Below are 27,477 nucleotides of genomic sequence, written 5' to 3' on the forward strand. Positions count from 1 at the left end.
AGTAAATGTTACTTAAAGACTTAATTTGTTATTTTTCATGAAGCATTGCTGTGCTTCTACAGTCCTTACACCAGCACTGTAAACCTCAGTGCCTTTTGTCACAGCTGTATCCTTTTGCAGTCACTTTAGTATAATTTTTTAGTTAAGCCAAATATTTTAATAAGTTATTGTAAGGAAGATGAGATTTGTCCTTTCCTTTATTTCTGTAGGTCTTTACAGGAGATGGGTTATGAAAATCACTGTGTCAGTGCAGAGCTGTAAGAGCTGGAATGTGAAAGCTTGAGAGTTTAGACTGTCCCTCCTTCTCTGAGCAGCTTTCAATTCTGAGCAAGAGATTCTTCTGGTACTTACAAGGCCAACTATTAATTTTCAGTCCACCTTTAGAGTTGTGTCTTTTATGTAGCTGTGTCATCTGCAGATCAGTGTTTTCTCTCATCTTTTCCACAGTCTCTGTGGTGTTTCTTATGCAGTGCTGCCGTGGCCTCCTTTCTCTGGCACTCCTTTCCGTGTTCACTGAATTGTTCATTTAGTTTCCTGTCCATCTCGCCTCTGGACACCAGGCATACCTATTTCCCACCTGCATGTTTTTCCCAGGGAAGTGAACCTTTCTATTTCTCTATTGTCTCCACAGCTGCCTCCAGATCTAATTGTTGTTAGGTTTGTTCCCCCCTGCAGTCTTCCTCAGATCAAAGCAGAGAAAAATGAAAGTCCCTCTGGCTAATTTAGGAACAAGGGAGTTGAACTTGTTTTTCTTCTCTTATTCCTAGTGGATGATCTTACTCTGCAGCTCATACCTTTTCTTGCTTGCTAAAAATAAGCCTGTTCTTTATGCAGCTGGAATAGTCACTGTATTGTGCTTGGACATAGAGTTCTTCAGTGTCCTTATGGAGACCCATTTGGCTGGATCTCTTGTGTAAGTGCACTGAATCATGCTTGAGTTACTTTCTTGAAAGAAGGAAGAGAGAGTGAACTTGCATGTCATTCGTGAGTTGGACAAGGTAAATTACAGCTTTTTATGTTTTGGGGTTTTTTATCTCCTACAATATCCTGATTTTTAGATACATAAGTTGTTAATGGAGCTTAGTATTTTCTGTAATGTTTAATATTTTAAAATCCTTAGGTCTAGGTTTTGGCTTGTTCCAGTCTTCTCTGGCTTGCAGCTTTTTGATTTATGCCATTGCACACATGCTTTAGCTTTATTGCTGGCTCACGTATTCATCTTGTTGCATGCAAGATTTAAGAGAAGCCGTATTATGTAGGAAAAAGCACATAGCAAACACTGGAAAGGTTATTTGCATAAGACTGTGGTATCTCTTCTGACTGTACAGTTTGCCTTTTATCTTAGGCAGTCTCTGTTAATAAAGAAACTCTTTAAGTTTCAGGTGGTATGGTTTGCTGTCACTTTAAACAGTAAAATTACATAGAAAAATTAGTGATTTTCCTGGTCTTTTTGGTATGCGGTTTTGGCACAGCGTTGCTAACACTACAGAAATACAATGGAACAAGTAATTCATGTGCTTTTAAAGCTAAATTTTCTATATTCTTATACTTTCAGTTTAACCTGATAACTGTGAAAGAACTGTGTAGTGCTCAACATTTTCCATTGAATATGAAAAGTGCAGTGAATCAAGCTGATTATAGTTGACAGCTGGCTTGATCTTGCCGTGATTAGGTCTTTTACTGCTGGCAAAATCCACTAGCCTTTTCCGTTAGCTGATTGTTGATGAATGCAGAGGGACAGCTTTTCATATTGATAAAGAGTTTGGGGAAACCTTTATTTCATATGGAATAAGATTAAAAGGCATCCTACCTTCTATTGATTGCACTGAGCCAAAAAGCCATGCAGGAACTCTTAAGATGCATACAGGGTTTTTTTTTTTGGCTTGTTCACAACAAAGAGTTAAACAATTAGTGTGGACAGTAACGAAAAGATGGAGTTGGAGCATGTTGAAGCAACGCAAATGTTTGCAGCTGATGGGCAGTGCTGCGAAATAAAGATGTGCTTTCTTACAATTACATGGGAAAATAACAAACAGGTAATTAATTACTTTTCAAAATTTGTTAGTTTTACACTTTAGTGGACGTGTTATTTAAAATCTGTGAAGCTTTTGCACTTTAGTTTAAATGATTGTAGGTTTGGTTGTCACATCACTGGAATGCCGACCAGCTCGGGTTTTATGACACCTTATCTCTGACTTGAATTCTTAGTTAATCAGATTTTGTTACATGCATTTGCTAGTTTTCTTATGTTTTAAGACATTATCAGAAGCTCATTATTTAAAAGTTGACTGTGGCATTTTGGCTTTTGACACTTTGGCTTTGTGGGAAGTGTGAGTCCTGCACTAAGGTCCCAACGTATCTTTCAATTACAGGATACTTATTTTCTGTGCTTCTGTGTTCTAGCGATGTTTTATCACGCTGTTTTCGTAGGAACATATGGACATCACCACAGAAAAACTTCATATTGAAACAATTACTTAAGGGAAGAATAAACACAAAATTGGTGCTAAAAATGTTACTCAAACTAATGATAAATGTATCTTAACCATCCTTAGCAATCCTATCAGAAGACACAGAAAGATATAGTTCCAAGACTATTTTTAAAGGTACTGGCAGTGTATTTTCAACATGTATTGTAACTTGTCTATTACTCAAAATCATTTTGAGTACAAGGATTGGTGTTGTAAAAAGGTTTTTGTTGTAAGAAGATTTTGTTCACAACTGAGATTTCTACAAGAATGCATAATCTTTTTTAAGATAATTTACTTTTCTTAGGAGTATGAGGTTAATATTTTAATTCAAATCAGCTACTGGATATTTTAGCCAACACTAAAGTTAATATAAACATTTCTGTGGCTGTTTAAAAGTGGCTGCAAGGACAAGGAAGAAAGTAGTGCTTTAAATAAACAAGTTTCAGATACTACTTTCCTAGAAGTAATTTATAAGCGGTCTATTTCAGATGTAGCAGATGTTCAATATATGCTTAAAGCCATTTCTAATTTTGAAAATTTATTTTAACATTGTTTTCAATTTTTGTTAAATTCTGCCTTTTTTAGCCATTCTGGACAAAATAGGGGACAGCCTCACTTTTGAGATCTCTAAGAAAGCAATATAGGAAGATAGGAAATCTAGAGTCTCTGGCTTATGCTGAATAGACTTAAAACATTTTATTATAGAGTGACTTACAAGCATCAGCAAGTTGGAGGAACTTCTAACAAGATAGTGTAGATTGAGAGATGTTAAGATTTTATCAGCTGTAGATAATGTGAAATTTTTCAGCGAACTATGATACAGCTGAAGTGTGTTTATTCCTAGAAACTGTTAGTGTGTTTATTTGCACAATACAATAATATTTTATAATAACTTTTTGGAGTAAAGTTACCCGGTTCCATTTGTAATGTTAATTTCAGGACTATTTGATTATCAGGAGATAGCACATACAAGGTATATTTTCCTTTAATTCCCAATATTCTGAGTGCCTTTTCTGGGTTTAATTAGCTTGTTCATTTCCATTAAGCTAAAAAAAGGCACGTGCTATTGTCATTGGATTCTTTAAAATGGATTTCTGCTATCGGCATGTTTCTGACCCAATTAAAAAAAAATGCAAGGCAGAGCTGTGGATAAAGCCACTAAACTGGAAATAATGTCATCCATGTCGAGATCAGCAAAAACTCTATCTCAGTTTAAATAAAAACAGATACTTTCTTTTGTCTTTATAGCGTTACACATGAATTTTCTCAAAGGATTTTCAAGTTGTCTTCGTTGTGCATTGCACTGAGATCAGGTTTTATTGAAAATGTGGTCAAAGATCTACTAAAACTCTTAAATTTGGTGATATATAGGGTCAGTGTGTTTCAGAAATGTAAGAAGATCTTGATCAATAATCTTCAGCTCCATCTTGCATTCTCCTTCTATAAGACTTCAGATAGCACGAGGAGGCCACATACTTTTCATATAAGACCCTTGATACAGAACTGGTATAATGAACTCCCCTCTCTTCCATCTGTTTTCCACATCACCACTGTTTTGCTGGGCAGAGTGACCCGAAGTGTGTTTTGGATATCCATAACAACAACCTTTAAAGCTTTGTTGCCAACTGGCTTGGCTAAAGCATCCCCCAAACATTCTTACATTGAATGAGGCTTCTGCTGCTCAAGTCCAAGTTAGCACTGGAGAACTAGGAAATCTTTTGCTAGATTCAGCAGACACAGCGAGCTGTTCCTTTCTTTCCTGCTCTGGCAGTTTGGAGTTGTTCAGCCAGAGTTGTTCTCCCTGTGCTGCACAGAGGAGGAAATGCAGGAATGGCCCACAGAGGTAAGATCTCCTTGGTTTGGGGAGGCTGAGAACTGTCAGAGCCCTGATCCCAGCCTGGAATTCACTGGCTGGGGAGCACTCCAACCTACCCCTGTTCATTTTATGGTTGTCATTCTGCTTTGTTCTGGAAAAAATCTCATTTATGTAATAGACTTCACTCCCTTTTTGTCCATGTGCTTGTATACCTAGTTCCAGACCTGTCAGTTCTGTTTGTCTTTTAGCTCTGTAGATTTCTGGGGTTTGACAGCCCTACAAAGGTAAATTCCTAGTCTGGAGATGAGTTTTGTATTTCCTCCTGTGCCCTAGGAAGTAAGAATGACTGAAAACTGCTATAGATTATGAAAAGTAGACTCTTTCAGTATGTGCAATAAAGCCTAAGTATCTACTTTGCATTTCTATGTAGCCATTTTAAGCCTTCTCAGGAGCAACTCGGTTCCTTTCTGGCCTCTGCTGTCCCTCTCCTCTTAGGATGATGAAGATATTTTGGTTTTGCCATGGCAAAATTGTCTCCTTAATGAATCTCACATGGAGGTAAATTCTTTCATGAGCCCAAAGGAGTTGCTCCTTGGATTTTTCTCTGTCTCAGTTTCTGCCTCTAATAGTAGTGTGTTTTTTGGGGGGTTGGGGTTTTGATTTTGTGGTGTTTATCCCCGCCCCACCAGCCTTTGATATGCTGGTGTTGGCCCATTTTGGCTAAAGAGTGGTTTGTTTCTCTCTTTCACGTTTCTTCTGGTTGAAGATATGGTTACCTTTACCATCACAGGAGAGGAGGTATGGACTTCAGAGAAGGAGTACCTTTATTTTTTTATTTTTTTTTTTTGGCTAAAAAGGCCTTATCTGTACTACAGTTTTAGAGTGGCAGTCTATGTAAAAAATCAAGTGTAGCTGGGCTGCAGATGAGATGTATGCTGTGCTAGCTTCAGTAGCTGCTCGGTATTGACTTTTTAATAAATTAATATGTGGTTGAAAGTAGAAGCAGAAAAACTTCCTGGGTTGCCCTTTTGCTGGCTGAAGTCAGCACCAGCCCTTCTGGGCTCCATGGTAAAAGCTTAGGCACAGACCTTCTCGACACTCTGCATGCCAGTCGATTACATTGTATTTAAGTTGCACCTTGGCAATTGGTGGTTTAACCTCACCTTAATTTCTCACTGTGACAAGAGAGGAGAGTGGAACAAAGTACGAAAAGAGAAGTAGTAAATGAGGGAATAAGGATAGAAGAGGTGGTGGGAGTGAATGATAGGAAGAAGACTAGAAAACATGTGAGAGAGAGTTGATTGAACGTGATTTGAGTTTACAAGAATATGCACAGCAGTTTGTCCAGTTTCAGGAGGCTGGAGGTACCTGAACCTACGGTTCCTAGTGGGGGGTTTTGGGAAAGGAACTTCAGTTTTGTGTGGGAGATGGGTGTGAACACCTATCTTAAAAAGAAGGAAGTAATAGATAAGGGAAGTTGATGACATGGTGGTTCTTGCAAATCTAGAAAAAGATCCGAAGAGATAATGTGCAGGAAATGACTGGTAAATTCTTGTACTACTCTGCTTTTCTTTTTTGTTTAATTGGTCACAGTATGCTTTACACTGGGTGTTTGAGTGGCTGGGTGTTGCTGAACCTAAACATGAGACTGCCAGTCATTATGGTGGCTCGTAAAGCTTTTGAATATTTGTTGTTTTCCTTTAAAGATCTTCTGAAATCATAACAGTCTCGGGTGTGTGTTTGGCATATGATTCATTGTTATTCTGAAAGTAACTCTGTTCTTACTAGTGCAAACTTGGAAAATTATCAGAAATAAGTATCTTCATGGGTTAAACATGGAGGCAAAGAAATGCATAAAATCAGACCACATCCCAATTATCATCTTTTTAAAAATCATCTATTCAAAAGGTTGGTCTCATGGGGTTTTTATTTTAATATTGGCATAATTAGATTCCTCCTAAAAGAGAGTTTTCTGATGGGAGTAAAGGCAAAAAACCACTGGAATCTGCCCTTATTGCTTACAGCTGCCCTTGACTGCAGTATATCCTGCTTGTCTAAGAAATATTTTGAGTTCAGATGCAATTTTTCATTTACCATTGTGAATTGCCAATGAGTAAGCCATTCATAATAGCCCAGAAGTATGTAGACTGAGGTGTTTGTGATACTAAACATAACAGCATAGAAAGGAAGGAGGAATAAGAAAATGAATTTTCAGAGTGACAAGATTAATATGTAGAAATAAATATTAAAGGAGGTTCCTTTCTTTAATTAAATACCTAAGGTATGATTTGTTTTGAGTCTGCTTGTAAACTGGTTCCCAAACTATTTAATTACTGCTGTACCATTCATTTCACCTGTCTCAAAAATATTAATCATCAAATGGTAAAATATTAGTTTGTAGTAGGAGGGTGATGTCAGAAGCTGAAACTCCAGTTCATTACAAATTCTATCTTTCATCATGCCCTTTTAAACTGCAGTTCAACAACATAAATACAATTTTTTTAAGATTCTTGTCAATACTATGAAATTGGTGAATATAGGTGTAAATTATTCTTGTCTACATGAGACATACATAATATTTCCTTAGTGCCTAATAGTACTGTGTTTACTGTGTTAGTATTTCATTTAGGAATTCATCTCTGTGTAAATGCTCCTGTGAATCAATGAAAAGAAATTTACAATTCAGCAAAACTGTCTGCTTTGATGTATCACCGTGTAGCAAATGAATCTGTGGAATCTGGAGGAGTAGGTATCTGTAGTGGCTTTTTAGTACCTCCTTCAGGAGTCAGTTCTGTAGGAGGTCGGTTTCCCTTGCTGCAGGAGAAAGGAGGAGGTCTGGACCTTAAATGTGATAGGCTGATGTTTGTTATGAGAGGTGAGTGTCTTACTCCGTGGATGGAATTGTTAATAACCAGTATGAACAGCACAAACTCAAGAATCTGAGAAACCAACAGCCTCATTAAAGAACTGAAAATGCAGCGCTCTCTTTGCCGTCCATAGCCTGGAGTTCCGAAGGACTGAGACTGACTTTTTTCAGTGGTGGTGTTTGCATACAGATTATTGCAAGCAGACTCAACTAATATGAAACGCTCTAGACTGATTGATTTAACTAGATCTCTATAAGAGAAAGATTCAGTGTTTTTTATGCTGGTTCAGAAATGATCCTGTCCTGTTTTGGAGACCTGAAATCAGCAACAGTCTATCTAAAACCGATTGACTTGATGTCGAAGAGGAATTCTGCTCAGTCCGTTTACTGCTTTTGCCATGTGGATGAAAAGGAACAAGCTGCGAGTGAAGTTACAGGTTCAGTGCTACGTTTCCTCAGCTGTCTCTTTACTTTCCTGGGTGTAGTGTAGCTGTTGGAAGTGAAAGGGACACTTTACTGGTATTCAGTGAGGTGAACGTTAAGGTATTTCTCATAGGGCGTTAGTATTTAACTGGTTAATTATTACTGTTTCCCATGTTCTTGTGCTTTGCCATCTATAAAAGGTTTTTAGACATTACACTTTCTGAATGGAACATTTTACAGTAGTTAATAGCTTCTTCAAGGAGACGCTGATATTTGCATTAATCTTATAATTAATCTTCTATATTTTACATGATACAAAATAATGTAGTGCTTTTTCCAGGCATTGTAAGATATACTTTCAAATATGCCTATTTAAAGGAGTAAAAATATTGAGCTTTTGGATTAAACTAGGTTTGGGTGGTTTTTTTGTTTCTGATGCTTTTACAAACCACTTTCTTATTGTCACTGTTTATTCCAGGTTATACTACCCATTTAGAAAATCTGTAATTTTCACTTGGTAAAATGGCTTTTTCACTTTGAAATATGCACAACCCGTATAGAGATACTACTTTTTGAGTCTGGATATATTTTAACAAGATTTCTTAGCAGAATAATGCATCTTTCTATTTCTTGTACAGTGTTATGCTCAAAATTACTAATGGAAATAGAATGTTGTTATCTAAACTGGTGATCAAAGCAGAAAGAAGGGAAGCACTGGGAAAACTTTACATTATCTGATGCAAGTTTTATATTTCTGAGAGAGCACATGTATATTGAGAAAATGCTATCAATTCACACACACACTCCCCTTTTAACTTTTTAAAATCACTGATCCAGAGGGAAGCCTTTATGCCATTTTGAGCCCCTTGGAAGAATTGCCTGCTGAATCCAGCAGAAGAAGATGTAGAGGTTTACTTTTTTTCTGGCAGTTGGTCATGCCAAAGGAAGTCAGCAGAGCCTGAACATGTTTTGAGAGTAGCATCTGGTTTTTCTGTGTTACTTTCTTGTCTCAAGTAAGCACGTTTTGATTTGTGGATGGCACTTGGAAAATCTTCCTTACTTTCTTAGCCAATTAGTGCCTTTCAGTCAGTAATTAAGAATAAAATGTCTCTCTTGGTGGCCGCAAGTGCATACAAGTTATTTGGCCTTAGAGAATATTGGGAAGGACTCTTCATAAGTCATGCTAATGCTAATTAAAGTACTCACTTCTAAGTTCAATTTTTTTTTTTTTAATAACTGTGTTCACTAGTGAAATGTTGAAATAGAAAATTAGTGTTTTGAGTGGACTTTCAAATTACTTCTATAAATAGTTTTCATTATTGTTGAGTAGTAAGACAAGTTTCAGTGGTAGTATCCAGTAAGATTTATAATTTTGCTTCATAATTTATTCAGTGGGAAATATTCGAACAGGCACTAACTTTATCTAAACGTTTTAGCTGACATGTCTATATCATGCCAAGATGAAGCAGCTTTAAAGATAGCAATCCAATATTAATTCAGGTAGCAAAAAAAAAAAAAAAAAAAAAACCAAAACCAAAGAGAAATCAGTTAAAACAAATAGTATTTTCCTTTCCTGAAGGAAGCTTAAAGAAATAGTTTTGTATTATGCATTGGTTAGAGAACTGATACTTACTTATGTAGGAATTAGATGCAGAAATATGGAAAAAAAGTCAATCAAAGTGGCTTAGGTACTGTGATATCAACAAGATATTAGAGGAGAATTTTACTTTTCTTAGAGTGAAGTACAAGTATTGCAGGAGGATATGTCAGACAAGATTATTGGAAGTCAGTAAGGTGGGCCCAGAGAAGTGGAGCAGCTAAATCAGCTTTCCTCTGGGATCACGTATGATCAGATCCACAATCTGATGTGTGATTGATTTGGGTGTGTGTGGGGGTGAGTTTATCTTTTTTTTTTTTTAACTGTATGTCCATAAAACATTTAGACCTCATTCCATTTTGTAAACATTAATTCGAAACAGTTTTATTTATCAATATGTCCAAACCATTTAATTGTCTTTTCTTTTTCAGCAGTGTTGACTATACTGGGGACAGGAAGTGATGTAATTTTTATTTGGTTTACTAACAGTGTAGTCATATAGTTTGGTGAAAATAGTACATGGTTTATTGAATTTTTAGAGTGCAGTAGTCCAGTTTTTACGTTGATCCCATAAATTGATTGAATTGCGTTTAAAGACTTTGAAACAAATCTTGGGCTGTTCTGAACTTTGCAGCACAGTTTTTCAAAGACTGGTATTTTCTTTCTGTGGAAATTCTGAAGTAGTGGTTAAACTGTGCAGTTCTAAGGTTATGTGTTTTGGTTTTCTGAGCAGCAAAACAGGTATCTGGGAAGTGTCAGCTTCTGGAATCTGTCTTGTTGCACTCTCTTTCTTGACATGGTGTAGGAAAAAGTGTGGTTGAAGTACTTTGATATATAGATGTAAACTATATTTGTTGATAGAACTGTAAGTATACTGAAACAATGCATTCATTTTTTGAAACACATGAGATTTGGTCTCACACGTGAATTTTAAATAATTTTCGTCAATTGCCTCTCTATTTTTATTTTGTAAATTGTGTGTTAGTTTTGAAATGCAAAAGGAGTGATAGATCTTTGCTACATCTTGCATTTCATTCATAGTAATAATCCAAAGGGGATTAACTTTACTTTGTTTCACTTTGTACAGACTATTTTTCACAAATTCTTACCTTAAATGCTCCAATATGTCAGAAATTTCACCATCTTTGGATATGAGCTTAGTGATGCTTTATATAAAGGTTCTCACATGGTCTTGTCCATAGGTAAATAACATGAACCAGCACTTAAAGCTCCCAAGGTAGTTACACTGAAAATGTTAGAAAATGAAAGAAGCTTCAGATTGCTGTACTGCTTAAAATACCTGCTTCCATGTGTGTTCTCATGTGCCATACCAGGACTGTGTGCCAATGCTACCAAACATGTGAACAGAACAGTGTTAAATGTAGGATGAGGGCTTTTTTTTCCTCTTGTGTCACCTCTTAGCGTTTTCCTCTTCCATTCACTTTTTGCTTTTTCTGCCTCTATTCTGTCTGTGTCCCTCCTTTCTGCTCTGAGGTTCCTTACTTTCTCATAGGTGTCCATCATTATTCTTCCTCTGGGGACCAGGGAGGAGGCTTTAGCCTTCCTCTGAGGAGTGGGGAATTAGCTTGTATCATCAGAACATTTAATATACATCAACACATGAATGTAAAATTTTCTGTTCTGCAGGTTGGGAATCCACGTGTTGAGCTCACTCTTTCTGAGCTGCAAGATATGGCTGCCCGACAACAGCAGCAGATTGAAAATCAACAGCAAATGTTGGTTGCTAAGGTAATAATTATATACAGATCATCATAAATACCCATTTTCTTCAACATATGCAAGCATAAGTTTCATGGGTAGAGAAAAACAAACTGATTCATTTCAAATAAGCTCAAGAAATAGCTTGAGAAATCCATTTTACCAAAATAATCTTAGGCTAGGCAGTGCACAGTCTTGTAGTGTAAATGGTACTATAACAACCTGTGTGTCTTTATAAAAATATTGTGAGGGTTTGTCACTTTTGTGTGGCCCCCTTCATGGTCTTTGGCAGACCAGGCTCGACTCTGTGCTCATCTTTAGCAGCTCGTTCATGCCAGTACAGTAATAGTGTGTGAGGTGAGCATATACCCAATTCATGTATTACATTTCCCAAGTCTCCGAGATGTGAGAATCCAAGTGTGTTTGTAGAGTGGGGAGTGGGTTTAATGGTTTTGACATTGTTTGAAGTGTGTTGTAATACATAATATGCTTTGGATGAATGGACCACCTAGGAATCAACCGAATGATTCTGTTGTTCTTTCTTGATGGAAATAGTATTAAAAAAGGACAATTTTCTTTGTGGGCCCAGCAGAAGGACTGTTATTTAGAAGTGGAGCATTATCTTACAGCAGCTTGTTTAAAATGGTCTGCTGGACATATTTTGTCATCTTTGGGAAGCTGGATAACAGCACTGGAAATTTATTTTGCAACAGCAAGAAAACTGTTAGTAGTGTCAGAAAAGAAATACCAGAGGAAGCTTCACAGATGTGTTTGAATGGGTGTTCAAACTAGGGTTACATTTGCATATGTATGTAAATATGATATTTTTGGTCTAAGAAAATCTTGAATCTCTGCTCTGAAACAGATTTGTTAACTTGATGTTAAAGAGTTTTTTTCTAGAACTGACACATATTTTAACTACATCCGACCTTTTCTGATTTGTGGAAGTAAAAAACCTGATTGTAGTGATAGGTATTTCTATGTTAAAATTATTTTTTTTTTAAATAAATGGGTAACAAGTCTAAAACCTCATTTTGTCAGGAACAACGTTTGCGTTACCTGAAGCAGCAAGAACGTCGGCAGCAGCAGTCTGTTTCTGAGAGTGAAAAACTCCAAAAACTTAAAGAACGTGTTGAAACCCAGGAGACAAAGCTGAAAAAAATCCGTGCCATGAGAGGACAAGTGGACTACAGCAAGATTATGAATGGCAATCTGTGTACGTGGAGTTCTTAATTTATTTTGTTTACTGTTCACTGCGTGACTAGCAAATAATGCTATAATTGCTAGTCAATGTAGTATGGGAGCAGGATTTCAGATAGAATGTTTTTTGTCTTACAGGGGTTGCTGTGTTTCCATGAAATTTGTATATGACAGAACTTTTTGTTTGTTTTATACAGTCAAATATAAAGTCAGAATAAGTGCTCTCTAACTATAAGGAAATATTACAATGTTAGCAAATTTGCAACGCATATTTTATATTTGCCTGCATATACTAGATTTAAAGCTAGTGTATTGTATTTCTTAATACTTGTAGAATTACGAAATTAACAACTTCTGCTTTATTTAGGGTTTTTTTTTGTTATTTTTATCTTGTTAATTTTAGCAACTGAAATTGAGCATATAAGTGCCATGTTCCAGGAAAAGCAGCAGGAGCTGCAGGCTGCAGTGTTAAAAGTGGATCAACTTACCCAGCAACTGGAGGATTTAAGGAAAGGGAAACTGAATGGGTTTCAGTCTTACAATGGACAAATGACAGGGCCTGCAGCAGTAGAATTAAAAAAGTTGTATCAAGAGCTACAGGTAAGTAACAAAAAGATGCTATTTGGATTATAACTGCAGATTTTAAAAAGTTGCATTACTGCTCTTACAAGCGACCGTTTGGTTCCGTTACATGTCATAAAAGTAGTGTATTGGAATGCTGTTAATGTGTAAAGTTGTAGCTGGCATATAAGCCTTTTTCAAAAAAACTTCATTAGCTCTATAACTGTTTGGTTGTTTCTTTAACATATAATGTTTCTTTAACATAAGTGTTCTGAAGGGCATTTCTCAGCCCCTAATACAGAAATAGTGAATGTTTACATAATCTATTATTTGTGTTAATTTCTCCCAAAAATTGTTTTAGAAATTAATTTTGGTACTTTTCTACTTTGTAGTTATCACACGAGTAATGAAATATTCAGTTCACATTTGAAATTTTGTCCATCTGTTTGGTAGCAGATCGAGATTTTCAGGGCTCTTTTTAATTTACTCGTGTACTTTATTGTGATCAAGGCAACAGCTCTAATATATTGAATATTTTAAAATTAATTTTAATTTCAAAATCAGTCTCACTCATTTCTTTACATGAGCAAATACAACATGCAAATTAATCCATCCCATTATCATGGAATAGTAGTAAGGGTCCTATTTCTCTCTTTTTTCCCTTTCCCCATTTATACAAGGCATATCTGCCTTTGAGTATTTCTAAGTGCAAAGATGCTCAATAGATGAAGATTTCTTTCTTATGCTTCACAACAATCCCATACGTGTTTATCAAGACTTAAATTTGCCTCAGGTGTTTTTTGCATGTAACATTACCATGAAAATTGGAACACTGAGACAATGTCAGAGTTATTGAAGGTATGAAAAAATGCCAATGGCAAAGCAAGAGAAATAATTATAAAGAGTGTCACGGTTGATTTAAACCATAAAGGTAATCCATCTTCTAATCTACTGGAAACCTGCTGTGAAGGTTTCAGTTTAATCCCCATGCAGAGAGGAAAATCTCTGCCCAGTCCCTGCACTCTCAGTTCAGTCAACCTCCCCTCCAGACACCGAGAAGCTTCGTGTGGAACTGGAAGTAGAATCAATAGCATAATTTTTGTTGTATGTTTTCCATCACTTAGTTTTCATGATAGACAAACTGTCTTGGTTAAACATAACTTTTAGCAAACCTTTTCTGTGACTTAATTTTTCACAGTAGAATTCTGTTCTGAAATGTCTTTATGCCTAATTCCTCAATCCATTTCCTATCTGTATGTATGCAATCTGTATGTATTTAATAGGCATCCACTAGGGTTTTTTGAGGACATTCTTTTGCTGTTTTCTTCTAAGAATTGTTTATGGTTGCAAATGCTAACTTGACAGGATGTGTGGAAGCATAAATTAGAGATGCCAGAACAAGTTGCTGATCCAAATTGCTTTGGGTTTTTAACACTCTATTAAAAACCAACTTGCCAACAGACAGAATGAAATAACTGTCCTAACAAGTGCTTTTTTCCTTTTTTTTTTTCTTTCCTGTTTTCTTTTTGAAGATCCGTAACAGGCTTAACCAGGAGCAGAACTCCAAGCTTCAGCAACAGAAAGAACTCCTAAACAAACGCAATATGGAGGTGGCTATGATGGACAAGAGAATCAACGAGCTCCGTGAACGACTATACAAGAAAAAAGTTGAGGCACGTCAAAAAGAAAACATTCCTGTAAGATAAACTGTTAAAAGGGCCACACTTCAGTATATCAAGGGCCTATAAAAACTACGTAGAATCTCACTTTTTCCCAGTCAAGTAATACAGTTACATCTAAAGAACTTATGCTAAAAGTAGCAGGCTTCTTAAAACTATATTTTAAGGTTTCCCATAGATATCCAAAAACTGTTAGACACAATATGTTTCCTTTTATTTTTGTTTATGGCAGAGACATATTAAAATTATAGATACTATATTAAAAATCAGAGCAGTTTATATTTCTAGGAAGGAAAGTATGACTATGCACTGTGTTTCAAAAGAGGAATGCATAAGAGAATTGGGTTTTGTAAAATACAGTATGGAAAATGGATAAAAATAGAAATGGTCTGATAAAATTAGTCACAATAGTTGTCTGGAACTTTAAAAAGAAGGACTGGAGAGATCAGTTCTGGATTTCCATATGTATTCCTAGCTGGAGGTATTTCTTTTAAAGAAAAAAGCCAACATAAATATTTGATAATTTAAGAACTCATTTTAGACCGTTGCCTTAAGAAAGTCACAGTGAAAGAGACCTGACACAGATAAGGATTTCTATGAGAGATGTATGTGCTGTGACTAAGAAATTTAGGTTTCGAGGTTTTAAGAAATAAAATTTGTCCTTTCTACTACTTTTATCTTTTTGTAGAAGCACGGAGTATGATAACTATTAATGTGCTTTAGCTACAGCGCGTGGTAAGTTTAGACGTCCTTGCTTGTGCACAAAGGCCTGGATTAAGTGGACATTCACGTTTCAATTTGTCTGATTGTTTTTAGTTGAATCGTATTAATGGAACTTCATCACCCCAGTCATCCTTGAGTGCTTCAGGAAGGGTGGCAGCAGTGGGACCTTACATCCAAGTTCCAAGTGCTGGCACTTACGCTGTACCAGTAGATCCAGTTAAACCACAGTCTCTCACCATTGCTTCAAACTCAACACATGGAAGATCAAAATCCGGTGAGTACTTGTGTGATGTTTTATTAATACATATGGTTTGAAAAGGGGTAAAAAAGAAAAGGAATAATCTTAGGAGACCCAGCGTTGACATCATCTCTGTAGTGGAAGGGGCAGGTTTTCGATGTCTTGATCCTGTTCTGGGAATTGGATCGATCATTTGATATGTGATATTTTTGCCTCTTTCTGTGATTTTTCTTTTTCTTAGGAGATTGAGTGTTTTATTTGAAATTTTACTGTCTGCTACACCCCTAAAAGGGAGCACATGTTCCTTCACAGATTCAATGTTGCGTTTTTAATGGGTTTTTGATTACTTGATGTGTTTGGATATAAAAATGAAATCAACTTTGTGGCAAACTGTATTATAAACAACTGCTTACGATATGTTGCTTTTTGTCAAGTAAAACAAAGTTAGTGAGCAGGTAAAAATAATATTACTTCTCAGAAAGAGACTAAATAAAGAAATAGAATAAAACTATATGAGGTTTTTGCTCCAGCTGAGATATGAGAATTTGTGATGCTTGAAGCACTTCTGAAACAAAATAACTTTAATATTGATGCTGTTTACTTGTTTCTGCCTTACTCAGTGAAGAAGCTTCCCCTCCAGAGGACTCCCCAGAACTTTGTCTAAAATTGGCTCCCATGTCTCCAATAATCAATAATTCCATCTACATTATAAAATAGAACTATTATTATTGTTATTATTAAATTTACATTGGAAACTGAAGAAAGCAGGTCATGATATTTGTGCCTTAAGTTCTCGATTCTGGCAAGTTTCACCTCTCTGCTCACATCTTGGCAAAATCAGAATTTTTAAGAAATGGTTAGCTAGGAAAACATACATAATACAAATAAAAGTGCATGATCCCAATGGTCTAACCACAGGACTTAGTTTACCTGGTCTCCTAGGAGAGATAAAAAATGAGATAAGGAATGACTAGTAGACCATAGCTTCTGCAATATTTACATACATTCAAGTACTTAAAACTGAATACTCCAGCAAAATTTGTAGCATGCTTCCAGATGGGGAGGAAGAGATGGAGGGAAGACACACTGAACCTCTCTGTAGGAAAGAATGTCAGAAATGCCCCCCAAAAACCCCCAAGGATAGGAAGTGAAATTATCCAAACAGAACTGAAAAAGAGGCCCCAATCATTTCTATTGATATTAGTGATTTAACAATACCTTTATAAGCTAAAGATATTCAAAGGCTGTACAAACCACATCACTGTGGTTTTATGGAAAATATGGAAACACTTAACTGTGGGGTCAAGGGACAGATTTGCAACAGTTTTGTTTTCAGACATACACATTCTTCTTCTGCATATGGGAAGGCACAGTTCATAACTTTTAAGTTCACCAACAAAAAAATAATTCACAATTTTGTAATATCAACATTCCGAGATATACATATCCACTTCTAGACCTACCTCAGGACTTTATGATTTTATAAAAGTAATTATTCTGCCTTAGGACTGACTTTGTGTTTATTACTCTGAAGGTACTTGAATGAAGTTCTGTAAAATAGATTTGTGTAAGGAAAAGCTTATATACTACCAGAAGAAAAGAAATTGAGACTTTGTTTCAACTGTCATGCTTTTATTTCTCATTATCTGAGTGTTCCTGTTCTAATTTTCTCCATTGTCATTGTTATAATTTTTCCACCACTTTTTTTCTTTCTTTTTCTGTGTAACTGGATCTGCCTTGGTGTGTCCGGTAGAGACAGACTGTGGGTGTGTGAAAAAATCTCCAGACACCTGGAAGGTTTCTGATTTAGACATAATAGTGGATCCTATTCTGTCACCTCCCACTTCTCTTCAGTCTGCTGTTCACAATGTCATCCGCCTGGCACCTACTCTGTTTGACACCCAGCACTGTGAGTCCGTAGAAGATCTCTGGCTAGCTAAGAACTCAGTTTTTAATATGGTCATCTGAGCTCTTGCATACAGATGCATATTAAACAGCATCTTTAGAACCTGTGTTGTGATCTGGCATGTAGAAGATGCTGTTGAAATGTAAAATGGTTGAGAAGTTGATTTTCGTCTTTGAAAGAAACAGATCTGCAGCAAATTCATCCCAGGAGTACTGGAGTAGTGCACCAGGGATGAGTTTTCTTCACTGAAAAAACCTCAAAATTCTCTAAATGTTATTAGAAAATTTGTGGTAATCACCAAAGCATGTTTTAATATATCTTAGATTGAATAGATATATAACATACAGGCTTAGTTTGAGTTACTTTGTGAGAAACTTTGAATTTCCATGTTGCACTGGCTGCAGAGTTGGGATAAAAACTCACTCTGTCCAAGTCAATAGCAAAATTTTGCTCCCTTCCTTGGCACTAAAATGTTATACTTGGAGTGCACTTCAGTTGCTGTACTAAATACCCTGGATCCAGACCTACAAAAATTTTAGGTAAAGTCAGAGAAAATGTACAAAACCTTTTGTGTCTGCATGTCACTGTCTTATTTATGTAAAGCTGAAATACACCAGGTGTTAGGTTTACAGGAGGCTGGGAAGAGGGTACCTGTGGAGGAGAAAATGAAGCCAGTTGGCCGGAATGGCTGTGGGGTGGCTGAGAGCAGGAGCTGGGGAGGCCTTGTCAGGAGAGTGTTGCTGATGGGACAGAGCGTCCGAAACCTGTTTAGTGTGGCCAAAGATCGCAGAAGGCAAATGCTGTTTGGTTGCCTCCCCTTAGCACCATCAGGCAGCCTCTGGTGCCATGCACTGCACTTGCAGATTCCAGCAGCAGCTCCAATAAGTGCTTGGGTTGGGGGAGTACCTGAGAGGTGCACTCATGACAAATGCTGATTGGAAGGCATGCTAAAGATCATCCTGTTCCAACCCTCCTGCCGAGGGCAGGGACACCTTCCACTAGAGCAGGTTGCTCAGAGCCCCATCCAGCCTGGCCTTAAACTCTTCTAGGGATGGGGCATCCACAGCTTCTCTGGGCAACCTGTTCCAGTGTCTCACCACCCTCACAGTGAAGTTAGAGAAAGGAGAGAGAGTCTGAATTTACTTCCAATCTGTTACCTCAGAATTTGGGGATGAATGTGCTGATATTTGGAATTCCAAGGATTACAATAAGGTTTTGTATATCTGTCTTTCTATTAGAAGAGTGTAGACTTGAATTTGCAGGTAAGATAATTAAATTTGTTGTAACTTCTGCTGTTGTTCCTGTGTTTTCATCACAACTAAACTTACAGCTCAAGATACTTTCATGTTTAGCATGAATCAGTTATGGCAGCTTTTATTGATCTTCAAATCAAATGTTTTACCGGAGTAAAATGTCATATATTGTACAGTAAACATTCATTCAGTCCATAGTTGGAAAATTTGCCATTATTTAGGGTCTAAGTGTTTAGGCAGTCATCTTTTTCTGGTCTCGCTCTTGATAACCAGATCATTATAAACAATAATGAACAAAACACACAACAGCTTCAGTTCTTGGGTGTTTCCAGTACTCAAGCTGGGCCTCATTACTTCCTGGGAGTTTGCAAGTCTGAGAAGTGATTTCTGGACTATCTGCTGTATTGTCAGTGTAAACATTTGCAAGTGTTAACCCTTTTTCAAGGGCTACTCAAGAAAGAGGGTAAGGCTCATGGATAGAGAGTGGTGATGTTAAATTCACTGTCGATAGAATGTTCCTATGCAGCTTATTCTGACTCTATCCATTATACTAAACAGAGAAATTCTAGAAATAGTCCTGCTGATTCTGTGTTCTAGGGGCTCCAAACTGAAATGAAATGGGGAACTGCCACTAAATACCTGATTTTCATTTGATGTTGCCTTACTATGGAGTCCAGAAATCTCAATCTCCCCCCTCTCACACACGAGCCCACTCCATTTTAGCTGCTGTCCTCTAGTAAAGTTAGTTATGTGTTACGTGTCATCTTTACTGATCTCAAGTGTTCCACTGAGATAATTACAGGCCACAGAGAGGGAGAAATTATCTCTGGTCTCCTTAGAGGAAGAGAAACCTGAAGCTTAATCTTTTAAAGGCAAATCAAATCCTTAGGATCTAACATGTGATCTGTTTAGTTACTATAAACCAGATCTAATTATTAGGCTATTTAAACTCTCTTGCTTACTTAGAGAACTGAAACTAAGTAGTCTCACACAGTTAATAAAATTTCAATGCATCTAGGACTTCATTAAGGATTTGTTGCCTCAGTTTATGTGCAGCTATGCATATTTTTTTGCATATGATGAAGATAAAAGCCCATGACTTGTGTTTTGATACTTGAGTTGTTGATGTCAATTGACTTTATACGTTTTTTTTAATATGAAATCTCTGGGGCAGTTTTAATCAAGTGAGTATGTTAAAGAAAAACAAAAGGTAAGTTAACCACCACTTCCAGCAAAGGCATGTGTGCTTTTATTCCACCCTGCTGTTGAAAGGAATTTTTACATCCTGTTATGAGTGAATGAATCTGGTAACCATAGTTTAAATTTGGAGTAGGTCCACTGGGAGCTTATGTAGACTTAACATTGAGCATAGTTTGACTGTGTTTCTGGGTAGTACCCAGAGAATTGTGTTGATGAAGTGTTTCTGTAAGGACTTTTGTTCTGAATTTGTTTGCCTTCTAATAGCAGAATATGCAACACTCAAGCCAAATTTTAACCATCTTTTTTTCTATAGAAATTTTCAGTGCAATTTGAATGCCAAAGGGTAATGAACAGCACATTATATGCAGTGATTTGGCTTTCAGGATTAATTTATGAATCAAACATTAATAATGATGTATCTCACTTCTAGAATCAAATTAATCCTGTTGTAATCTAAGCAATTCTATTTCACATGTTGTTTTGCTTGTTTGCAATGCTTTTATGGATTATCTTAAATCTAGTATTTTTGTCTGTTTTCAAGCTAATGATGGAAATTGGCCAATACTTAAACAGAGCTCAACCCCTGTGGTAAAACCCCCTCAGATCTCCAACACAGACTGGAAAGAATCAAGCATGGATACTGCTTTAAAACAAGGAACTATATCCAGCCAGCCTTTGCCAACTTCAGCATTAGGAAGTACTGATAAGCTGGTGGGTTTCATCTGTGATATATTTATAGATCTATTAAATTTATATAATTTTTTTTATTTCAATAGTTCATATTCTTTCCTGTTCTTTTACATATCTGGTCTCCCCTTTTCTCTCTCTTTGCTTCTCCTAATCATCTCCTCCTCTTTCTTGTTTTTCTAACTCATATTTTTGTTAGTCTTTTTCCTTGGTGTACGTTATTACTTTTTCAGTGCACTCTTTCACTCATAGAAGAAGTAATTAAATCCGTCCTTAAGCAAGTCCGCTGATGTTGTCTGTCTGCACTGTTGGTCTAGTATGTTATAAATTCTTTAAGACTATAATCTTTAAAGAATAAATACCTGGTCTTTAAATAGTTTTAGTAAACTCTGTTATTACACTATATGTTGTCAGATATGTTATCAACTAGACACTGAGATCCAGAACCTCGAACAAGTTATTCAGGCTTTGCATGTATGCAGATAGTTCTGTATTGATATAAATATGGTACAGCTGAAGGTGCCTTTAAATAGAGGGCTCTGTCTGAGGTATGATGAGGTCCCGTGATAAACTCAGGTAGAACACAAATTGTATTAACTCCTTTGCTGTCCCACAAGATTGTTAGTATGTTTTGTTGAATGAGGAATGTTCTTGCTCATGAGTATTTTAATTAAATGATATATACTATTTATTGTTCTTAATAGGGTCTTGACCTGGGAAAGGTGCCACCAACAGTTCCTGGTGTAAGCAAGCAGTTACCTCAAAACTATGGGACCTATCCAAGCCCAGTTCCCTTAGGAACAGGTTCTACAAACTCTCTAGAAAGAAGGAAGGATGGCAGCCTGCCCAGACCTGGCACCAGCATAGCAAACCGGCAAAGGCCCGTTCCCCTCCCGCCGCCCAGCAACGTGCACCAGCCCAGCTCCTCACAGCAGATCCAGCAGAGAATCTCGGTACCTCCCAGCCCCACGTACCAACCCTCCGGTCCCCCCTTGTTCCCAGGAGGAGACGGCAGGCCAGAACTCCCTTTGACTGTGGCAATCAGACCTTTTCTAGCTGATAAAGGATCAAGACCCCAGTCTCCCAGAAAAGGGCCACAGACAGTGAACTCCAGTTCCATCTACTCCATGTATCTTCAGCAAGCAACGCCACCAAAGAATTATCAACAAGCTGTGTACAATACATTAAATAAGTCAGTAAAAGCAGGTAGAATATCTTTTGCTTTATTTTTTTTCCTTTGAAATACACTGTTCACATCTACTTATTGGGCTTAGTTTACTTTCCATATCAATTTCGAAAACTCATCTAAATCTATGAGGAAAGTTATTTTTGTCTGCAGCATAGCAGCAAAATTATTCTATCTATTTTTGAGGTTATAAGTATGCATTGATTTACCTTTTATTTAAAACAAGATGCAACTGGAACAATACAGCCTGGATTACTCTACCAATACTTTCATAATTAAGTTGAAAAAACAGTGTCTAGATAAGACAGTTTTTCTCCTCTTACTGTTTCCTCATGAAAGAGGAAAAACATTCCAGATGATACTTGTAGCTTATAATTGTAAGAAACATCAGCATCACCAACAGGTAAGTGTTTTCTGTATTGATAGTTTCCAGTACAGTATTTTTTGCTTTCTATATTAGTATCAAACAAGTGGCAACAGAGTTTGTTTGTAAATATTTGATATGTAATTTGAGAACAGTTCTTCACTGGTTTCCCTCTTTATTTTCTTCAGTTTATGGAAAACCTGTATTACAGTCTGGTTCAACCTCTCCCTCACCCTTGCCATTCCTTCACGGTTCTTTGCCCGCCCAGACTTCCTCACAGCCACAGCCTCAGCCTCAGCCTGAGGTCTCTGAAAAAGATCAAGAGCTGGAAAACGCTCCACCACCCAGTGAAAACAGCAACGTGGAAAACATTCCTCGTCCTCTCAGCCCTACTAAGCTCACCCCTATTGTGCATTCGCCCCTACGGTATCAGAGTGACGCTGACCTTGAGGCCCTGAGGAGAAAACTGGCCAACGCTCCGAGGCCGTTGAAGAAACGCAGCTCTATCACTGAACCAGAAGGCCCGAGTGGACCAAACATACAAAAATTATTGTATCAGCGCTTTAATACTCTGGCAGGAGGAATAGAAAGTGCTCCCTTTTATCAGCCAGGCAATCCACAGGACTTCATAGGTATCTTAGCTGACGTTGATAATGGGAATGCCAGTACCAATGGCAATATCGAAGAACCAATTCCTGTGCAACCTACAGTTCCTCTTCCCGATGAGCCTCCCCCTTCGTCAGATGCCAACGATAATGAATTACCTTCTCCTGCTACTGAGGAACTGATAAGCACTGAAACTACAAATCAAACATCTGAGACAACCGAAGACAACAACAACAACAATCCTGCTATAGTTACTTCTACTGAGCAGTCACCCAGTCCCACGCCAGAGGTCAGTTCTCCAGTAGAAGAGGAAGCTCCTTTGCCACCTGCTCTTCCTCCTCCACTTCCTGCAGTAAGTAACTAAGGAAAGAACAGCTTTGTGAACTATGGAATTAGCTGTGTGTTTAAGCATAACTGAAAGTCTGCAAGCTTCTGCTGCATGGTATGTTTGCACTTGAGGTTTCATGATACTAAAAGAAAAGAAAATCAGAGGAATTCCAGGGAGAATTCTGATGGATTAGTTTCTTTACTACTGTAGCTGTTAATAAGGAAAATATGTATACAGGCAAGAGGAGGTTGTGTTTGTAGGTTTTAGAACTTTTTGGGGGTTCTTGTTGTAGAACTAATTCTGGAATTTGAGATTCCATTAAATTTTTTTTTTTTTTATTTTCTCCAGGCCTGCAAAGATAACTATGTGTACAAAACTAAGGATAAGCTATGTCAGAGTGAAGCTTTTTAATTTGCAGGCAAGATGAAATAGCTGTTCTGAGGGGGAGTGCCCTCCTTTTCCCCTCAGCACAGAGATGTGAGACCAGGGCTAACTCCAACAGCAGCACAGATGACTTGTGATAGCAAAAATGTTTTCCTAATGGGCTTGTCGCATAGTTTGAATTGCTTCCAAAGTCCCTCCTCCAGCTGCACCAAAATCTTTTAAATACTTGTCATTGTCAAAATCTACTGCATTTGTAGAATTGAAAAATACAGAGAAAACTGAATTTTAGTCTTAGTTGTTGTGATGTGACTCACTCTTTGAAACCAAAGTTCATCTCCATTTTTTGACTCAGGTAGGGACCTTGCATTCCTCTGAGAATTTAACTGCAGTGTGCACAAGGCCTTGTATGCATCTTCCATGAGCATATGGGCCAGGGTACTTCTGGGAGAATGGAATATGCCAGCAACTGATATTATTCATACTGTGAGGCGTTTATTTTCCAATCTGAAATAGCCATACTAAATAGGAGCATAAGTGAAAACAGATCTTAGAGAGCTAGAGACTAAAAGCTTTCTATAAAAACTGTAGTTAATAATAGATTATTTTTTTCCCCAGAAAGTGACAAGGACACATGCAAAGGATTCAGAATATTCTCGAAACACATTTAAATGTGTTTCAGATCTTGAAAATGCTGCTTCTGATAACACCTGAATGTCACATAAAATACCTTCATGTTCTGTACTTTTTTTTCCTTCAGCAAACACTCAACTACAGCAGAGACTTCTGCTAATTCAAGGCATAGATTTCTCTGAGTGCAGACTGATAACTCAGTCTTAACAGTGTTGTGCTTTCCAGGCTAAGCAAAAGTTTTCACAGTGTTTCAGACAATCCACCAGAAACACATTCAGCTTATATTAAATACAATTAAGATGATGGTGCTTAAAAAAACATTGACTTAACTATTTCATTCCTTATACTCACTATCTTTTACTTAGAAGCTTTGAAATTATATTGGCTTGCCTTTTCTGCAAGCCATATTACTATGCCTTTTTTAACTGCATAAGGCATAGTAATATATCAAGCCTTTTATTTCGAGACTTCTAAATATAAATGTTTGCCTAGTTCTAAATACCATTTAAGGAAGCTCAGGTTCGTAGCTGAATCCTTTTCACACTTGTACAACCTGAAATGATGCCTTCCAACCTTCATCTCTACTCAGACAAAACGTACCAACTTGAAGAAACCCAACTCAGAAAGAACAGGCCATGGTTTGAGAGTGAAGTTCAATCCCTTGGCTCTCCTCCTGGATGCTTCTTTGGAGGGAGAATTTGATCTGGTACAACGAATCATATATGAGGTAAGGTTCTAAACAGTGACAACCTCATTCCACAATTAGAAAAAAGAAAGTGCTGAACTATTTCATGTTTTCAACAGGTTGATGATCCCAGTAAACCAAACGACGAAGGAATTACACCTTTGCATAATGCAGTGTGTGCTGGTCATCACCACATTGTGAAGTTCCTGCTCGATTTTGGTGTAAATGTAAATGCAGCAGATAGCGATGGGTGGTAAGTGTCAAGACTTTTAACCCAGCATCTGGGAGAAACACCATCTGGATGCACATTCAAAATTTAGTCTAGTCCTGTTTTGGCAACAATTTCCTTCCCCTTTATCCCAAGCAAACTTTCTAAGCTCTGGGTGGAGGTGAACTCAAATGCAAAGTTATGCTGTGTTCAGCTCCTCAGCACGCACACTTAAACCATAAACTAGACTACAGTTTGGCTTTAATTAGTGGTATAGTTGCATTTCTTGTTCAGATGGTGAAATAATTAAATTGTAAATAACCAATGACAGAAGTTAATTTACTTAAGTTTCATCACCATGGAACCCACCACAGATTTTGGTGTTCTTGAAGAGTCTCGCCTTACAGGTAGCTGTAGCATTCCTGAAGTGTTTGAGGAGGGCATGTGAACCCTCACCTTGGTTTTTACCTTTCAGGCTTCCTTGTATTGGAAAATACCCTTTTATACCCAGCAGCTCTGTAAGCTGTGAAAATCAGTATTTTTGCTATCATCTATTTTAGAATGCTTGGCTTTACTGGAGTCAGGTAAATCTTGGAATCCAACCCAGTTGCTTGACAGCTTTTGGACAATACATAAACATACAGTAATCATAAAGAGCAACTTCCTTTCAAAATAGACAGGCTCTACGTTGCAAGACAAAGTAATTAGGATTCATGGAAGTTTATTTTTTCACATGTACATTTTTTTACTTTATTTCAGGACACCCTTGCATTGTGCTGCTTCTTGCAATAGTGTTCATCTCTGTAAACTACTGGTTGAATCTGGGGCAGCTATTTTTGCTTCAACTATAAGTGATATAGAAACTGCTGCAGACAAGTGTGAGGAGATGGAAGAAGGTTATATTCAGTGTTCCCAGTTCTTGTATGGTAAGCTGTGATACTGCCTTACAAACTCATTTAGCTTTTCTAACATTCATCCTGTTTTGTCTCTCTGATGTGCATGAAACATCTGCTTAGGCCCTATGATGATATGGCCCATCACGTGCCTGTGCTTTCAAAGTGCTAAACACAGAATTGTCTTTTTGTTATGATGTTGCTCTTAGTCCTTCTGGTTTTTGAGTTACTTCACAGGCAAAATCTAATGTTACAGATTTTTGAAGTTTTAATTTGGCTTTATTTCAAGGAAACGCTTCCACGGGGAGGTTTTGACAGTAACAGCGAGTTGTCAAGTGTTTTCACAGAAATATTCCAACTTCCAGATGCACAAATTTCTAGCAGATCACATGAAGAAACAAGTGTACTTTATGAATAATTAACTTACAGAATGTGTTTAGTTACTAAGAGATATTTTGCCAGAAAAGCACTTTGATGGAGCAGACAAATTTTTAATTTCCATCAGAGTATACAAGCTCCGTTAAGGTTCAGTATATCTGACATTGTGTGATTTTCAAAAACCTCAAGTGTTTCTGTACAGGGCCTGCTGTAGGAAACAGTTTCTATTACTAATAAGAGGAAAACTTCATGCTCTAAACTATTCTGCAAGATTTGGTTCTATCAGGCAGTGAAATTTCTGACGGCATTTCACCGTGGAAGTGCTGAAAACCGTTCAGGAAATTCTATTAATAGGAGACTAATATTTGGGCCACTGTGTCAATACTAAAAATCTCAAGAGGACAAAACCAGGCTATTTTACCATCGAGTGTGCTCTCCAATCTGTTGTTAACAGGAGTGCAGGAGAAGCTGGGAGTGATGAATAAAGGGGTGGTGTATGCCCTGTGGGATTACGAAGCCCAGAACAATGACGAGCTGTCATTCCACGAGGGCGATGCCATCACTATTCTAAGGCGCAAGGATGACAATGAAACAGAGTGGTGGTGGGCCCGCCTCAATGACAAAGAAGGCTATGTGCCTAAAAACCTCCTTGGGGTAAGTTCTTCTTAAGTCACCCTCTCCCTTCTATTTTTTTTTTTTTTGTACCTGAAGGAGGAACACAAGATGGATCTTTGGTCAGAATCCCTCTTTGCATCATCTGGATATACCACTATGAAGTGGTGCAAAGCAGATTATCCTTATTCTCTCTGTGCCATTGTAAACAAAAAGGAGAGGCTACTGTTAGATTAGTGCTGGTTTTCATTTGGCAATTTAGTATGTTTAATACAGTTCATGCTTTAATGGGATTTTTCCCCCCCCCCGGCTAAAACATAGAGCCCTTATGGAAAGTGTGGTGGCTGTATTAGGTAGCTTGAAGCCTTGGCACAGAAAGTTCTTTGGGAAGGTTTTTAGTACCTGGCACAAGATAAGAACATAAGTATGTGCGAGTTTAAAACAGGAAAGGGCCTTGAAGATGACAACTGTGGGCAAGTCGTTTATGCTGCTCTCAGTCAGATGGAACACAGTTGTCATCAGAGACCAGGAATGTAAAGCGACCAAGCAGAGAGCTACAGAGGGTGAAATGCATAAGGAAACCTTGCAGAGCAGGAGATAAGTTCTCTCAAGTGCTCAACAGGGAGTTCTTTTACTTATGTAAAAGCGTCCTTTGTCTAGTGTGGATCTTGATCTAAATGCACCAGGTCATTTTCAGAGCAGTGATGCTGCTCCTCTTGGCAGGAATAAGTCAATCCTTGGCCTCCTGCTGCTTCTGGTTTAGTGTTTCAGAAGATGCCTAAGAACATACTGTAGCTTAACAGTATGTTTCAGTATTTGTTAATCTTATGAGGTCAGTCTGTTAAAGTTAATTTTTATTGCCCT

At 37.4% G+C, this 27,477-nt stretch overlaps 1 protein-coding gene across 7 annotated transcripts in view; it reads left to right on the top strand.

Annotated features, from left to right (window-relative positions):
• PPP1R13B (protein phosphatase 1 regulatory subunit 13B) overlaps nt 1-27,477 on the top strand; it is a 69,544-nt gene that overhangs the window by 40,329 nt on the left and 1,738 nt on the right. For 4 of the 7 annotated variants that reach the window (XM_017807504.1, XM_017807505.1, XM_017807506.1 and 1 more), the window contains exons 5-17: nt 10,821-10,922; nt 11,934-12,108; nt 12,496-12,692; nt 14,186-14,350; nt 15,149-15,329; nt 17,047-17,202; nt 20,194-20,363; nt 21,044-21,545; nt 22,078-22,847; nt 24,427-24,564; nt 24,642-24,775; nt 25,490-25,656; nt 26,456-26,655. In XM_017807504.1, the coding sequence (XP_017662993.1) occupies nt 10,821-10,922; nt 11,934-12,108; nt 12,496-12,692; nt 14,186-14,350; nt 15,149-15,329; nt 17,047-17,202; nt 20,194-20,363; nt 21,044-21,545; nt 22,078-22,847; nt 24,427-24,564; nt 24,642-24,775; nt 25,490-25,656; nt 26,456-26,655 (3,057 nt within the window). The remainder of the gene's footprint in view (nt 1-10,820; nt 10,923-11,933; nt 12,109-12,495; nt 12,693-14,185; nt 14,351-15,148; nt 15,330-17,046; nt 17,203-20,193; nt 20,364-21,043; nt 21,546-22,077; nt 22,848-24,426; nt 24,565-24,641; nt 24,776-25,489; nt 25,657-26,455; nt 26,656-27,477) is intronic. The other 3 variants (XM_017807503.1, XM_017807507.1, XM_017807508.1) reach the window with 3 other exon arrangements.

This window comes from Lepidothrix coronata, unplaced genomic scaffold, assembly GCF_001604755.1.
Source record: "Lepidothrix coronata isolate B3197 unplaced genomic scaffold, Lepidothrix_coronata-1.0 Scaffold19, whole genome shotgun sequence".
Lineage (NCBI taxonomy): Eukaryota > Metazoa > Chordata > Aves > Passeriformes > Pipridae > Lepidothrix > Lepidothrix coronata.